Source organism: Salmo salar, chromosome 09, assembly GCF_965601325.2.
Source record: "Salmo salar chromosome 09, fSalSal1, whole genome shotgun sequence".
NCBI lineage: Eukaryota > Metazoa > Chordata > Actinopteri > Salmoniformes > Salmonidae > Salmo > Salmo salar.
The window spans coordinates 72,175,377-72,191,962 of NC_138299.1; the positions used below are offsets into that span (position 1 = coordinate 72,175,377).

Consider the following 16,586-nt stretch of genomic DNA (forward strand, 5'->3'; position numbering starts at 1 on the left):
TCGTGTCCCCTCAGGCTTCTCAGTGGAGTGCCTGAGCAGGACCTGTGTAGTTTTGTGATGCCTTACTACTTGAAGCAGGAGGCGTAGCTGCGGAGGGAGCTGAAGAAGATTTAGCAGGAGAACGCTGTGCTGGCTCAGAGGGTGCAGGCGGGCAGGGAAGGAATCACCCAGACCGAACAACGCATTGCAACAGCTGTGGAAGGTGAGTGTAACCGGCGTCACTGTGCTCGCTTGGCAGCTTCACTTCCTCCCTCAACTTGCCTCTGACTGGGATTGAACCTGGGTCCTACGCCTTCACAAACACATTTGACCGCCCGATTGACAGCATGCAAAGCAGTTGGGCCCCTGAAAAGGATCCAGTTCATTGGTGTCATTTCAAGCTGTGGGGTGAGTTTATCCAGTATGATTTCACCCCATTACATGAGTGAGAGAGAATCATGATGCATTGGTGCCCACATTTTATTTAAACTTTATTGAACTAGGCAAATCATTTACAATGACGGCCTAACCCGGACGACACTGGGCCAATTGTGCTCCGCCCAGATCCAATGAGTTGTAAATGGAATGGAATAAATGAGTAGGTGTACACTTTGGCTTTGGTTTAGCTGTCAAAAAAGAACAGATGTTATGAAGATTAGGCTGTCGAGGCTGCCCCTGCTATACAATGGTGATTGTAACACACATATTTTCATTAGTCTGCGTCCATAGAGACTAGCCTGGGCCTACTGTAGGAACATATTTGAAGGAATTTTTTTTCACTGTCTGTTTTTGTCAATTCCTGCATCTTTAGCGAGTTCCAGATGCTCTCTTCCTCCCTCTGCCCACCTGCGACCTTTGATGACCCTGAGTACAGCCCTGTACTAAAGCAGATTGGAAAGGGGGATACCTAGTTACTTGTACAACTGAATGCCTTCAACTGAAATGTGTCTTCCGCTCTAACCACTAGGCTTTGACCAATTTGAACCTTAACATGTTACAGTTTTGTACTTAGTATACCAGTTCTGTTTTATTCTGTGCTTTGTGCTCTGTTTTTGTCATTAAATAAACACCCAATAAAAAACACATTTGCCTTCATTTAGTAGCTAGAGTGCTTAATCAATCAAGTATACTTGATGAACGTTAGAAACGTACACTTTTGTAGTGGGGGGTTCGGCCATCGTCAGTACAAATTTGGTCGGCCAATATATTCCTGGTATTACGGTACTTCTCCAATGGAAAATATGCATTGACAGTATGCAACTACCACAAAGGAGTAGAGACGAATTAAGCGTTTGTTGTCAGATTATCGTCTGTAGTCACATGTGTACAAAACTAACCGTATCGCTTTAGGAAGACATCGATTTATTAGTTATTTAAATGTATTACTCGCAATAGATATGACGGAAATGTTTTCAACTCTGTATGGGCAAAATGATGCTCAGGGACCTCCTCGATCATCGTCTCTGGGATTTGGACCGGGAAATCCACCACCCCCTCTGCCGCCAAACCAAGTCCCGATGGCGGCCCAGATGCCACCTCAGCTCGGGGATGAGGGGCCTGCTCTACGGAAGCCGGGAGCCATGAACGAACCTTTTTATTTACTGCGAGAACTACCAGGTACAGTTAACATTTCAGTGTGGGCACTACGTAATATGTTTATTCGTACCCGAGTGGAGGATTTGAAGTGATTTTTAGCTAGCCCCTTAGGTTATTTTCTAATAATAACATTAACTAACGTTAGCCTTTCTGAGCTAGCTGGCTATTGGCTAAGAGCCCAGCTGCGAGTAGAACGTTAATCTGGTGTGTGTGTGTGTGTGTGTGTGTGTGTGTGTGTGTGTTATATTGCTATATCAATTTCGAAGTGCACTTCCTACATTAGCCATCACAAGTTACTCCCTCTGGAGTCTGGACCCTAGTAGTATGGTACATTGACGTCCGTGTGGACAAACTCTGGATCTTGTTACTGCATTGACAGTGTATTTAAAAAATTTGCCTCACAGTGGGCAATGAGCTTACGGGCAATACCAACCTCATCACCCATTACAACCTGGAACACGCTTACAACAAGTTCTGTGGCAAGAAAGTCAAGGAGAAGCTCAGCAACTTCCTGCCAGAGTTACCAGGTGAACTACCATTCATCACCTTTACTATGTCTGTGTGTGTGTGTGTGTCTGTCTGTAAGTGATTTCTGTGGACCCATCCCGCTGAGTATCCCACCTCACTTGCCTCTTCCCCATCTCTCCCTTTTCTCTGACTAACAAATTCTCTCTTTTCCCTCTTTCCTGTGTCTGTAGGTATGATAGACTGGCCTGGTACCCAGGATGGCAGTTCGTTGCGCTCTCTGATAGAGAAGCCTCCAGTGTGTGGCAACTCCTTCAGCCCTCTGACCGGAGCCAGCCTCACCGGCTTCAGACTGCACACCGGACCGGTAGAGAGAGAGAGACACACACACACACACACACACACACACACCTTCCTTTGACCACAATACTCTAATTTTTAGGGTACTTTATTCATCCAACACTAGGCCTCCGTATCATTTCTATACTGTTAACGATGATGTTAAGACATTATCTACTCTGTGTGTCGGTGTTCCAGCTACCGGAGCAGTACCGACTGATGCACATCCAGCCTCCTAAGAAGAAGAGCAAGCATAAGCACAAACACAACCGACCACAGGATCCCATACCGCAAGGTAACGCATGTGTACACACACACACACACACACACACACACACACACACACACACACACACACACACACACACACACACACACACACACACACACACACACAACCATCCCATCAGCCTTTGAAACCCTTCTGTCTTCACAGAGACGCCCTCAGACTCTGACCCCAAGAAGAAGAAGAAGAAAAGGGATGATGACCCTGACCGCAAGAAGAAAAAGAAAGACAAGAAAAAGAAGAAGGTAAGACTGCTGCCCTGACCCTTTCTCCATCTCTTGCACCGAAGTTGGTATATAGGAGGCCTATAAGCCTGCAACCTTGTCCCGGGGCTAATTGCTCATATACGCCTGGAACAACAACTCAAATGTGGGAGTGAACTAGGGCTTTCCCCAACAAAAAAAAGAAAAAACCTTTGTCTATCAAGAGTCGTCTGTTCTTTCCACCGGTTTTAAAACATGTATTTTTTCCATACATTGACACAACCTATGTATTTTAATTAAATCGACTATATACACTGAGCTTGTCTGATGTTTTAAGCAAACTGTATGATGAAATAATTGAGACACACAAATGACTGGAGACAGCGAGTGACTAGCACCCGTTGTGTCTCCCTGCTGCAGTGACCACCACAGAACATCAACTGTGTGTATAGCGCCGTCTGTGTTGCTGAAGCTGCAACATAATTAGTCACTTCTGACTGAAAAGTTATGTTCCTCCGAAATCCCTCATTTGTTTAGGATAAACATTCTCTTTACGTGACACATCTATGCTTCGCATGCACGTGACCAATAGAGCCTGACCTATAGCACATCATAATCACGTCAATAAATTGGTTATAACAAACCCTGAACGCCGCAACACGTGTGACAGCAAAATGGATGCAGAGGACCTGACAAACTGGAAACGGGGGAATGTTTACTGTGTGCAGGAGGTAAAGGGGAAGACAGATGTGTGGGATAAATGTTACTAGTTGTGGAAAATACTGGAGATCAGGAAAAATAAGCTATGGCGCAAGCGCTGCGTGCATATTAGGCCTGTGTGGGCCAAACAGGTGCTGTTAGATTACAATATCATTTTTCTGACCGTTTAGAACAATGTTAACAACACTAAATAAATGTATAAGCGTACCAAAGAGTCTGTAACTAATTAAAAAAAACATGTAAATCCTTTATTACAGCAAAGACTAAAAACAGTAGCATTCATTTGTGAATGCAATTTCCAAAATGGAACGGTTTAGGCCTATTTATTGTTTACACAAATTATTCAATGGTCGCTTTATTTTATTTAAAAACAAAAAAATGCTTGATTGCATTTCACATCATGAATGACTCGTATGCTGTGTGATGACATGAATGAATAAATTATTGAGACAGTAGCCTATATAAGTATTGAAATATAGGCCTAAGTAAGTTACGGTATTAAGACTAAACAGGATGTGCTCATAGGCCTACAGCTTGATGGTGGTTATACAAGGCTGATATACTTAAGCAATAAGGCACGAGGAGGTGTGGTATATGGCCAATATACCACAGCTAAATGCTGTTCTTAGGCACAACGCAGAGTGTCTGGATACAACCCTTAACCGTGGTATATTGGCCATATACCACAAACACCCGAGGTGCCTTATTGCTATTATGAACTGGTTAACAACGTAATTAGAACAGTAAAAATACCTATTTTTGTCATACCCATGGTATACGGTCTGATATAACACGGCTGTCAGCCAATCAGCATTCAGGACTCCCAGTTTATAATAAGCCTACTAATGATAATGGCATTACTTATTATTATTATTATGATCATGATAATAGTAATAACATAAGGAGATCAAGAAAAAAGGAGGGTGGTTATTATTATAATTTTTTTAAATGGACAATTTGGAACAGTTTAAACAGCACTAAATACATTATATTTAATACCAGAGATGCTGGTCTAACGAAAAAAAGCTTATTACAGCATAGCAATGATTAAAAACAGACACTATATGGATGATTTATAAAGCCAGGCACATTTAAGTTAGGCTATTGATTATAGACTTAAGTTGGTTTCCTCTCTTCACTTTTCTAAGACAGTAAGGCAAGGGCTGTTTTCTTGTCTCCTCATTCCATCGTTGCCTCCGCCGCATTGTTCTCAACACCAATATGCTGATTAACTTTGCTGTTATACACGTAGCAACGTGTTCTAGGAAAAGGCACAAATTCAACAGCGCACTGATGTTTCAGAACCGCGGACAGCAACTGCTATCCAACGTGGGAGAAAGCACATCTGTTATAAAATAATATTTTTATTAGTGTTGCACCATTGTTCCTACTTAATATAATCATATACAATTTCAGTAGCACGTCTTAGACTGATTGACTGTGCCATCCCCACGGCCTCCACAATGGATTACTCCATCAGACAGGAGTCTTGTACACCATGATTTGTATTTTAAATAGATTTTTTTGCTACTGCTCAACTAAATACATTTCGGTCGACCGACAGCCTATCGCGCAAACAGTCGACTAAATAATAACATATTTATCATTATTTGATCTTAGCAAATCACATGACTGCAAGCTGTGGCTCTAAATCAGAAAACATGCGGTATGCTAGCAAAATAATTGACCCAAGTTTGAGAGACTAAACGCTAGCTGTCTACCCTTTTGAGTTAGCTAACTTAACATATTGCTGGCTATACATCAACATTTGTGTGGTCAACGTGTGTTGCATGTGGGGAAAACTTACTGTCCCAATAAAAACATAATGGACTGAAATCTGCAGAAAAATGGCTGAAATCTCCATATTGCATCCAACGAGCGCATACAGGGGAACATAAACAAAACGGGGATACGAGTTCAGAGGGAGGTTATTGGAGTTGAAGCCAATGGTTATGGATCGGCACTTTTTCTATAGTATTTCTGTCTGTCCTTACAGAACCGCCACAGTCCGGACCACCCTGGCCTGGCTGGCTCTCAGCCCAACAGCCTCCGATAGACCAGAGACAACAAGTGTGTGTTTTTTTGAGAGAGAAGCTGGTACGAGTGTGTTTAGAAGAATCAGGAAATGTTTAGGAGAGTATGTATTTAGATACAAGAGATAATGCTTGTGTGACAGGGAGGGGAAAGACAGTCTATGTATGTGTCGTCAGTGTGTGTGTGTGGTAGATTGGATGTCAGCAGTGTAATATTGTTTGAGGATGAGAGACGGAAGGCCACTGATATTCTGAATGAGTGTATATTATGTTCCCCTTTTTCATTTGGTTGTGATATTTTCTGACCACATTATATTCCAATAAACGCTGATTTTTGTCCATGCTGCGTTGATCCTCTTTGTCTGTGGCATGGTTTTCTCCCTGACGCCTCAAGGGTTGCCTTTAGTGATATGCTGTTTCAGTCTTGGTAACAGGACTCTTCTACAGGTAAAGGGGAACTAGCGAAGTCAGGAATATGCACCGGCGTGTTTACAATCTGAAAACATCCATTCAACATTTTCATTTCTAATATGAATATAGTACTAACTTGGAAGATTGTCAGGGATATCAAAACACAGTCACAGGACAGTTTCTTACATATGTTTATACTTAAAGCTGGTTTTAGTCCCCAAATGAGACATGGCAGAAAAAAATGATGCATATCACTTCTGACACACAAAAGCTATAAACAGGAGCATGATGGGGAGGGGATTAGATACAATACATTTTGGCATAGCTACATGCCCCTGAGGAAAGGTGCTGTACATATTGAAATATGACTAGAACGGCTCCCAACATGGATTTGGTTTCCTAGGTGAAGTTTGGTTCGTCTTTTCCTGTCGATTTACATTCAAGTCTATGTACTGAGGTCAGGCAAGGCACTGAGTTAATACAAAAAACCACTTTCAATCCCCCCCCCCCTTCCCCACTATATACTAATGATTCACATTAACAGTTGCATAATAGAAACTGCATAATATAAATGCATCAGACTATATTGAGAACATTGGTGTCTTCTCAGCCAATAGTGTTTTGTTACATATGCACAAGAGAAAAAAAAAGTTATATTTACAAAAACGGTCTCCATAGGCCAGAGCTTTGTGTATACGTAGGGCACAGTTTTCCCTGGTCAGGATATGTGGGTAGGAAAAACTCCTGGCCCTACAAAATACATGAGCTCTGTAACCGGGTAGAGTACACAGCAAAAACACAATCTTCATCAGACGTAGTTATATTCATGGCACTACAATGAATACATCTGCTAACAATAACACACAACTTCCCTTTTTTAACACATATGCAGCTAAAAGGTACAAAAAGACACTTAAATACATATTTACACACACAAGTTCATTACTGTGCACAAAGCTGTAACAGTATGACACAGTGGACACTACCATTCTATGGATCTACTTTTAAAAAGTCTATGCTTTTGGGGGTCAAGTGTCACAAGTTCATGTTTTCCTATTTAAAAACATCTGAATTGTATGTTCAGTGGAGGATGACCGATTAACTCCACTTCTTCAATCTAGGCATAGAATATCTACGTATTTCATGGATGATAAACTGACCGATGAAAAGTCAAATCTCCACACCACACACAGATGGGTCTTGATTGAAGAAAGACAGTTGGGGGATAGAAGAGGTAGTCAGTGTCTCTACAGTCAGTCTGTATGCATGTTAATGTGATAAAAATATTGCAATAGAAAAAGTATTGGCGTTATATTTGGTACAGCAAATTGAAGCATTACTCATGGCTGGGTGAAGTGTGCATGGCTTTGGTTTTCCCAAGCTTCCTAGTAAAACGTATCACTACCTTACTGTGTTAATTCACACTTAATGTCATTTTGATTCCTTTTTTTATATATGACACCCAGTGTATTTGATTTACAAGCAGACACTATCATGAATGACTTTTTTTTGTTTCAGCAGGTTGCACAATTCATATCTGAATATCATTATTTGGTGTTGTGTTTGTGTGTGTGTGTTCGTCTGCATGGGTTGAGTCATACTAAAGGATTAACACACCACTGAAGGGTCTTTCAAGTACCTTACAAGTTTTGGCTTAGCAACACGGACATACGAGTGTCTGCTTGTGACCAGTGAAAAGTGTTGTGGCTTTTTAACAAGTCATTTGGATATTCTGAACTGAACCCAGAAACTAAAATAAACAGCATAAAATATTGACGACACAACTTCTCCTTATCGAGACAAATGTGTGGATTATGATTAAAAAAAAAATGGTTTAGTCAACAAAAACAGCAATAATCCTAACAATGGAAAAAAACGTTGCTGATTTTGTGGATAACCATGGACACTGACACAAAAAAAAATCCTACAGTTCCCACAATCCTTAGCATTGCGCAGGAACCACTTCCTGTGCTAGACCGTTGCTATGGTGTTTGAGGCCTTTGTGATCTGAGTGGTTGAGACCCTCTCTCTCCTGGCCAATGCCATTCTTTTCTCGAGCCTCCTTGTCCTGGATCAGGTGTCTGCGATGGTAGAATAGGTATCCAGGCAACAGGAAGCCACCCAATGAAAAGAGGATCATGCCCAGGTTGATCTGATGGGTGACGAGATATGGGAAGTTAGACGACCAGTGAGGGGTTAAAAAGCCTTGTATGGATAACTGACTCACCCAGTAGGGGTCTCCGTGCAGGGATCCCACCATGATGATGAAGAGGGGCTGCTGCAGCAGGGCCACCACAGCACTGATCATCGACTGCAGCCCAGTCAGAGTACCAAAGTGATTAGAGGGGTACCTGAGGGAGAGAAAGGATTCCTCAAGTCAAATTCTGTATTTAAAAGATGGTGACCATAGTTGCATGATGACGATGAGAACTTACACGGCAGCATACAGGCCTCCACAGCAAGAGTGGATGAACCCTCTGACCATGGTGTGGAGGATGAAGGTCAGGATCTACAGGAGAGAGAATGTTGACCTTTGGGTATTTCTGTGAGTTTGTCTGATACAGTATGTCATTAGTGTGTGTGTACCTGGAGCGGCAGGTTGTCTATCAGACAACACACTCCGAACACCAGCAGTAGCAGATTGGTGAAGATGAAGGCTCTCATGGCATTGGTGATTTTCTGGATCTTTTTGTCTCTCGTCGGCCCGTCTGTTGGTCTGTGTGGGATTGGACAGGGACAAAAGGCATCAACCTCACCTCTTATATCCATTTAGCCTCTTTCCTTTTGTCCCTGTCCTCATTCTATTTTTCCACAGAGTTCCCATTATGCCTTTTTCCCCCCGTCCCCCCTCTCTCAGGCTGCAAATTACTGGGGATCCAGGGGTGCTCAGCTCCCCTGAACGCAAAAAAAAAGTCAAACTTGGGGGGTATCTCTAAATAATGATAATTTTACCAGTCTCCTATTTGTTTAAAATGCAGTGGTAAATGTTTTACAGGTGTTTAAATATTCAAATAAAAGCTTCCAATTGAAACTAACACCCCCCTCTCTGTCATGGTGGAAACCATTTATTTCTAAAGGGCTGCACTTGTCATCCAGGCCAGGCGGAGTGCTGTTCGGATGGTACAATTCTATAGCTGGCTAGACCGCAGTGCTGTCCACTCAGTAGTGCTGAATTTTGGCCTCAGCTGTGCTCCTTTACGTATAGATTTTCATTCCAATGCATTAGATTTATCCGTTGATTTGTCATTGTTTTCTTTTGTCAGTCAACTGTTTAGAGCGCACATTGCTTTGTTTTTCAGGTGCGTGCGAGTACTGGTGTTCTCCCTGGCCAGAAGAGGTAGACCATTTTAATTAGCTTCATTATTTTCTAGTAATATTTGTATTATATTGAATGTGTAGGCTACCTGTTCAGAGGAATGCACTTGATGTTTATCATTTTGTGTATTTATCATGCTATTGCCATTGATTGTTGTGTCACTAATTCCCTATTAAGTCGCTGTTACTACTTTGTACGTTTTGTATTTAAACATCACACTGCTCTCTGTGCCGAGTTGTGGTAGCGAGCCGTGATCCTGAGCGGTGTTTTGAAAGGAGTGTCATGACGATCAGGTTACAGTTCGTGTTCTCTCTCTCTCTCTCACTCTTACTCAGAGCGGGAAGTCTGCCGTTTTATGGCGCTAATACAATACGCTGCCCCCAATGCTCTGTACTGTTCAAGGTAGGAATGTAAACTGTGAGAACACAGAGACACCCTTGAACATCAAAAGTTTGAATAATTAAACAATATTTCTATTGTTGAGAATGTGGGACTGGTCCGTGGACACTTAAGGGACAGTCATGACAAGTGTGTTTCATTTGGTGATCTCATGAAGTACAGGAAACGCACACAACTGTACCTCTTGAAGTGTACATTTCCCAGCTGTCAGGTTAACATCTAAATATTGTGAAATGTATGTGATTAAACTATTTATGAAAATATGTAATGTGATATTAACCTTCTAAATGAGAAAATATGGGTTTTCATAAAGTTAACCAAATCAGTGGTCACTTCCTACAAAATGTACATTAAGTCAGAGAACGCCGGGATGGAGTCCCCACGTTGGAATGGCTACAATTCTATAGACCATTAGACATTACGGCTGTAGTTTTGGCTACACGGCTGGAAATGGTTAAACTCTGGGACAATCGATCACTACAGAATAAGAGCAAATCCTAGATGTAAAATTACTAGTCTGCAGCTAGAAATTAGGTAAGTCTAGGACGAGAATATCGACAACCGCCGAAACAACTATTCTAAGAACATGGTACGTCTGACATATCCATTACAACAGACACAATCCAGAGCCGCGGAGAAAACTACAACCACGAAGGACGTTGTGACTTCTGGGGAAGTTAACCAGAGACCCTGATGAACTGACTCTCCAACAGACGGACCGGCGATTCCAACAGAGATGACAACCACATACGGGCGTAAATGCAGTGAGGGAAAAAAGTATTTGATCCCCTGCTGAGTTTGTACGTTTGCCCACTGACAAAGAAATTATCAGTCTATAATTTTAATGGTAGGTTTATTTGAACAGTGAGAGATAGAATAACAACAAAAAAATCCAGAAAAACGCATGTCAAAAATGTTATAAATTGATTTGCATTTTAATGAAGGAAATAAGTATTTGACCCCTCTGCAAAACATGACTTAGTACTTGGTGGCAAAACCCTTGTTGGCAATCACAGAGGTCAGACATTTCTTGTAGTTGGCCACCAGGTTTGCACACATCTCAGGAGGGATTTTGTCCCACTCCTCTTTGCAGATCTTCTCGAAGTCATTAAGGTTGAGGAGTTTGGCAACTCGAACCTTCAGCTCCCTCCACAGATTTTCTATGGGATTAAGGTCTGGAGACTGGCTAGGCCACTCCAGGACCTTAATGTGCTTCTTTTTGAGCCACTCCTTTGTTGCCTTGGCCGTGTGTTTTGGGTCATTGTCACGCTGGAATACCCATCCACGACCCATTTTCAATGCCCTGGCTGAGGGAAGGAGGTTCTCACCCAAGATTTGACGGTACATGGCCCCGTCCATTGTCCCTTTGATGCCGTGAAGTTGTCCTGTCCCCTTAGCAGAAAAACACCCCCAAAGCATAATGTTTCCACCTCCATGTTTGACGGTGGGGATGGTGTTCTTGGGGTCATAGGCAGCATTCCTCCTCCTCCAAACACGGCGAGTTGAGTTGATGCCAAAGAGCTCCATTTTGGTCTCATCCGACCACAACACTTTCACCCAGTTTTCCTATGAATCATTCAGATGTTCATTGTCAAACTTCAGATGGGCTTGTATATGTGCTTTCTTGAGCAGGGGGACCTTGCGGGCACTGCAGGATTTCAGTCCTTCACGGCATAGTGTGTTACCAATTGTTTTCTTGGCAACTATGGTCCCAGCTGCCTTGAAATCATTGACAAGATCCTCCCTTGTAGTTCTGGGCTGATTCCTCACCGTTCTCATGATCATTGCAACTCCACGAGGTGAGATCTTGCATGGAGCCCCAGGCCGAGGGAGATTGACAGTTCTTTTGTGTTTCTTCCATTTGTGAATAATCGCACCAACTGTTGTCACCTTCTCACCAAGCTGCTTGGCAATGGTCTTGTAGCCCATTCCAGCCTTGTGTAGGACTACAATCTTGTCCCTGACATCCTTGGAGAGCTCTTTGGTCTTGGCCATGGTGGAGACTTTGTAATCTGATTGATTGATTGCTTCTGTGGACAGGTGTCTTTTATACAGGTAACAAGCTGAGATTAGGAGCACTCCATTTAAGAGTGTGCTCCTAATCTCTGTTTGTTACCTGTATAAAAAGACACCTGGGAGCCAGAAATCTTTCTGATTGAGAGGGGTCAAATACTTATTTCCCTCATTAAAATGCAAATCAATTTATAACATTTTTGACATGCGTTTGTCTGGATTTTTGTTGTTGTTATTCTGTCTCTCACTGTTCAAATAAACCTACCATTAAAATTATAGACTGATCATTTCTTTGTCAGTGGGCAAACGTACAAAATCAGCAGGGGATCAAATACTTTCTTTTGTTACTTCTAGGCTGGACTACTGCAATGCTCTACTTTCCGGCTACCCGGATAAAGCACTAAAGAAACTTCAGTTAGTGCTAAATACGGCTGCTAGAATCCTGACTAGAACCAACTAATTTGATAATATTACTCCAGTGCTAGCCTCCCTACACTGGCTTCCTGTTAAGGCAAGGGCTGATCAAGGTTTTACTGCTAACCTACAAAGCATTACATGGGCTTGCTCCTACCTATCTTTCCGATTTGGTCCTGCCGTACATACCTACACGTACGCTACGGTCACAAGACGCAGGCCTCCTAATTGTCCCTAGAATTTCTAAGCAAACGGCTGGAGGTAGGGCTTTCTCCTATAGAGCTCCATTTTTATGGAATGGTCTGCCTACCCATGTGAGAGACACAGACTCAGTCTCAACCTTTAAGTCTTTACTGAAGACTTATCTCTTCAGTAGGTCCTATGATTAAGTATAGTCTGGCCCAGGAGTGTGAAGGTGAACGGAAAGGCTGAAGCAACGAACCGCCCTTGCCGTCTCTGCCTTGCCGGTTCCCCTCTCTCCACTGGGATTCTCTGCCTCTAACCCTATTACAGGGGCTGAGTCACTGGCTTACTGGTGTTCTTCCATGCCGTCCATGGGAGGGGTGCGTCACTTGAGTGGGTTGAGTCACTGACGTGGTCTTCCTGTCTGGGTTGCCCCCCCCCCCCCCTTGGGTTGTGCCGTGGCGGAGATCTTTGTGGGCTATACTCGGCCTTGTCTTAGGACGGTAAGTTGGTGGTTGGGGACATCCCTCTAGTGGTGTGGGGGCTGTGCTTTGGCAAAGTGGGTGGGGTTATATCCTGCCTGTTTGGCCCTGTCCGGGGGTATCATCGGATGGGGCCACAGTGTCTTCTGATCCCTCCTGTCTCAGCCTCCAGTATTTATGCTGCAGTAGTTTATGTGTCGGGGGGGCTAGGGTCAGTCTGTTACATCTGGAGTATTTCTCTTGTCTTATCCGGTGTCCTGTGTGAATTTAAATATGCTCGCTCTAATTCTTTCTTTCCTTCTCCCTCTCGGAGGACCTGAGCCCTAGGACCATGCCTCAGGACTACCTGGCACGATGACTCCTTGCTGTCCCCAGTCCACCTGGCCGTGCTGCTGCTCCAGTTTCAACTGTTCTGCCTGCGGCTATGGAACTGACCTGTTCACCGGACGTGCTTGTTGCACCCTCGACAACTACTATGATTATTATTATTTGACCATGCTGGTCATTTATGAACATTTTAACATCTTGACCATGTTCTATTATAATATCCACTCGGCACAGCCAGAAGAGGACTGGCCACCCCTCATAGCCTGGTTCCTCTCTAGGTTTCTTCCTAGGTTTTTGGCCTTTCTAGGGAGTTTTTCCTAGGGAGCTTTTCCTAGCCACCGTGCTTCTTTCACATGCATTGCTTGCTGTTTGGGGTTTTAGGCTGGGTTTCTGTACAGCACCTTGAGATATCAGCTGATGTACGAAGGGCTATATAAATAAATTTGATTTTTCCCCTCACTGTATACACATTGCAATTATTCTCGATTGAGCGGCCGTCCATGTGCAAAAGATTAGCATTTCAATTACTATAATTATCAACTGTGTGTAGTGAATCCATTTTGTCTTTCCCGCTCTCTCTCAGTCCCCACCCCTTTCCTTTGTTTATCAAGCCGTCATATTGGCTTCGTCCGCTAGGGACTTTTTCTTGGTATCATGTAGTAACCCAAATATCTACTGTTTGTTTTATTTAATTGTGTGTGATTATTTAGTTAGTAAATAAATAAGCCAATTTGTATATCGCTGATTCATAATTTAGGCTAGGGTTCGTGCAGATTTCCAAAGGGTTTCATTAATAGAAGACTAATTCAGAAAACATTAACTCTAAATCTCAACATTTTCCGTGGTGCCCTGACTTCCTAGTTAATGTTTACATGTTTAGTTTAATCACGTAATAATTAAACCTAGAGAATCGAATTGATAAAATAAGTCTTCACATTTAATGATAGTCCAGACACGACAGGAGCAAGCACTAAAATAAAAATCTCCAATATTTTAATGTTTACAATGGCCTTATCAATTAATTGGCTCCGTTTCTAAATGGTTGTGTTAGCAGTTTTATCTTAAGCAGCTGTATCTGGAGTCTGCATATGTTCATGAGTGTTAAAGTTCATACACATTGTTGCCTAGTGTATGATTGGCCAGTTTCAGACCCATTTCAGGTGTACCAACTTTTCAGTCTACAAAAAAGGTACATTTGGCAGCAAAATGCATCAATTAATGTAGGCCTAGTCATTAAGCACACTTTTGGGTGTTTTGTAACAAATGTATATTTCAGTTCATCAAACGGTCCGAGTGCACATGCACTGTTTGGATGCGAGAATTATTTTGAAGTGGACGAACATGAACAGGTAGCCCAGTTTTTTGAAGTGATTTGTTTGACAATCAGATGAAAACATGATGACTGGTTGTGTTCATGCCACATAAAGGTAATTCATTTGTGTCGTTTTACTAGTAGGCCCATAAAAACTTCACGTATACATGCCCAATAGAGAGACCCCCTGGAATGTCATGGTGTCATTCTCACACTGCTCTCTCACTTTCGCTCTCACACACCTCTTCTCTGTCTCTGCCACACACTCCTTCATCCTCCAGTCCATGATGTAGCCAATCAGAGGACAGGTGACCAGGCAGAGCAGCTGCAGGGTGCCAAAAATGGACGAGTAGAAACTCACTGGAGAGGAGAGAACACACATTTAGACACACATGACAAGGACATGTCACTTTCACCAGGAGACATTTCTCACCTTTCTTCTTTGCCTCGACGATCAACTCCCCAGAAGCTGAGGAAAGAAAGGAGGACAACTTGATTAGAACACATTTACATGGAGGGAATAGGGCCCAGTCATGACAGTGTGTTGGTTTGTCAGATGACTGCCAGCTGGTCTGGTTTGTCAGTTGACTGCCAGCTGGTCTGGTTTGTCAGTTACTCACCGTGAGGGTTGCCGTGGGTGACGAGGAACTCCAGCATCTTGTTCATGGCGCCCATAAAGAAAATTATCCTGAGCTGGGTCATCCCCATGGTAACCAGACTCCACAGGAAAATGGGCGAGAACACCGACCTACGGAATGGGATGGCATCTGAGAGAGAGAGAGAGAGAGAGAGAGGAGAGAGAGAGAGAGAGAGAGGAGAGAGGAGAGAGAGAGAGAGAGAGAGAGAGAGAGAGAGAGAGAGGAGGAGAGAGAGAGAGGAGGAGAGAGAGAGAGGAGAGGAGAGAGAGAGAGAGAGAGAGAGAGAGAGAAGGCAGACAGTTAATATGGGTCTATGGGATGTGTTTGTGAGCAAGAGCTGTTGTGTTTTCAGGTGTGTGTTCTGGACTCACTCTGTGTGTCAGCTGGGAGTTTCTCAGTGGAGTCATTCAGGCCTCCATTCTTCTGACTCAACCTCTCTCCCACACCCTTATGGTCCCCAGACAGATAAGTCAGCGCTAACTTCTTACTGTTAAAGAGGAAAAGAAACCAAAGGAGAAAGTTGTTTATTACCTCTTATGTTGCATGTCAGTATGGTAACTGTTGTATTTCTACTTAACTCTTAGTACTACAGTAACCTGATCAAGTTTACTGTCTTGTTCTAGCATTGTGGAAGTATTATGATAATATTGTAATAGCCATTCTTTTGTGATCTGACGTTGTTTTACTGTTGTACTGACCTGTAGTCGACCTCGTCGGGCGTGGGGAAGGCCTCCACTGGCCAGTTGAGGAAACAATTGAGGAAGACTAAGCCTGCTAGACCCGACCACACCCACATGATCACCCGGAACGACACACCCGCATCATAGATCAGCTTAGAGAGGGACAAAGGGAAAATGGGGTGTTATTTGTATAGAATAGTACAAATATGAGGCTTACACCCAGGTCATTGAACGTGCTTTCTATATGTATGAGTGTTACGGGGCAACGGTAACAAATATGCATTCATATCTGACAAACATGCAAATGTGCATCCATCATGGTTACCTTGACTCCAGGGAAGGTGACAGCGGAGGAGGCGTAGGAGCCAATCATCAGAGACATGATGGTGGAGCTCAGACTGCCAAACATGTTGGGTAGCTGGAGGGAGAAAGAATTATATTTACGAACAGTCTCAAACATTGACAATTTGACCATATCAACACACACTGATACAGTGAGAGCACAGACAGTCAGTACTAGTAAAGTCTTGTTTGGCTGTGTTTTAGGAGTGCAGTGATGCAATTTCACCAGCAGAGGGCACAAAGGTATTGAGTAAAACAGGCCTACAGTATCACTTTGGCAGAGGAAGTATCACACTAAAACGTCTTCCTATCATTTAATAAAGTTAATAATAGACATGTCATAGACAGAAGGATGGAAACATAATTAAAAATTGTTTTAGACCCAATGCCATTCAATAAGAGTACTGTTCATGAGCTAGGCCATTCTCAGCACAGACTTTCTCTATTA

General features: G+C 42.9%; 2 protein-coding genes across 2 annotated transcripts in view; one reads left to right on the forward strand and one right to left on the reverse strand.

Annotated features, from left to right (window-relative positions):
* Nucleotides 1-1,210: 1,210 nt before the first annotated feature.
* Nucleotides 1,211-5,960, forward strand: md19b (Mediator of RNA polymerase II transcription subunit 19-B). Its single transcript, NM_001146654.1, is given in 6 exon segments — nucleotides 1,211-1,596; nucleotides 1,980-2,102; nucleotides 2,274-2,407; nucleotides 2,578-2,674; nucleotides 2,816-2,910; nucleotides 5,585-5,960. Coding segments are annotated over 6 exon segments (729 nt in total). The 5' UTR covers nucleotides 1,211-1,376; the 3' UTR covers nucleotides 5,645-5,960.
* Nucleotides 5,961-6,207: 247 nt separating this feature from the next.
* LOC106611663 (large neutral amino acids transporter small subunit 3) overlaps nucleotides 6,208-16,586 on the reverse strand; it is a 35,688-nt gene continuing 25,309 nt past the window's right edge. The window contains exons 6-15 of the mRNA XM_014212110.3: nucleotides 16,122-16,214; nucleotides 15,815-15,948; nucleotides 15,488-15,603; nucleotides 15,099-15,245; nucleotides 14,912-14,947; nucleotides 14,721-14,838; nucleotides 8,619-8,748; nucleotides 8,468-8,541; nucleotides 8,260-8,383; nucleotides 6,208-8,184 (exon numbers count right to left, since the gene is read on the reverse strand). Coding sequence (XP_014067585.1) covers nucleotides 7,975-8,184; nucleotides 8,260-8,383; nucleotides 8,468-8,541; nucleotides 8,619-8,748; nucleotides 14,721-14,838; nucleotides 14,912-14,947; nucleotides 15,099-15,245; nucleotides 15,488-15,603; nucleotides 15,815-15,948; nucleotides 16,122-16,214 — 1,182 coding nt within the window. The 3' untranslated portion in view covers nucleotides 6,208-7,974. The remainder of the gene's footprint in view (nucleotides 8,185-8,259; nucleotides 8,384-8,467; nucleotides 8,542-8,618; nucleotides 8,749-14,720; nucleotides 14,839-14,911; nucleotides 14,948-15,098; nucleotides 15,246-15,487; nucleotides 15,604-15,814; nucleotides 15,949-16,121; nucleotides 16,215-16,586) is intronic.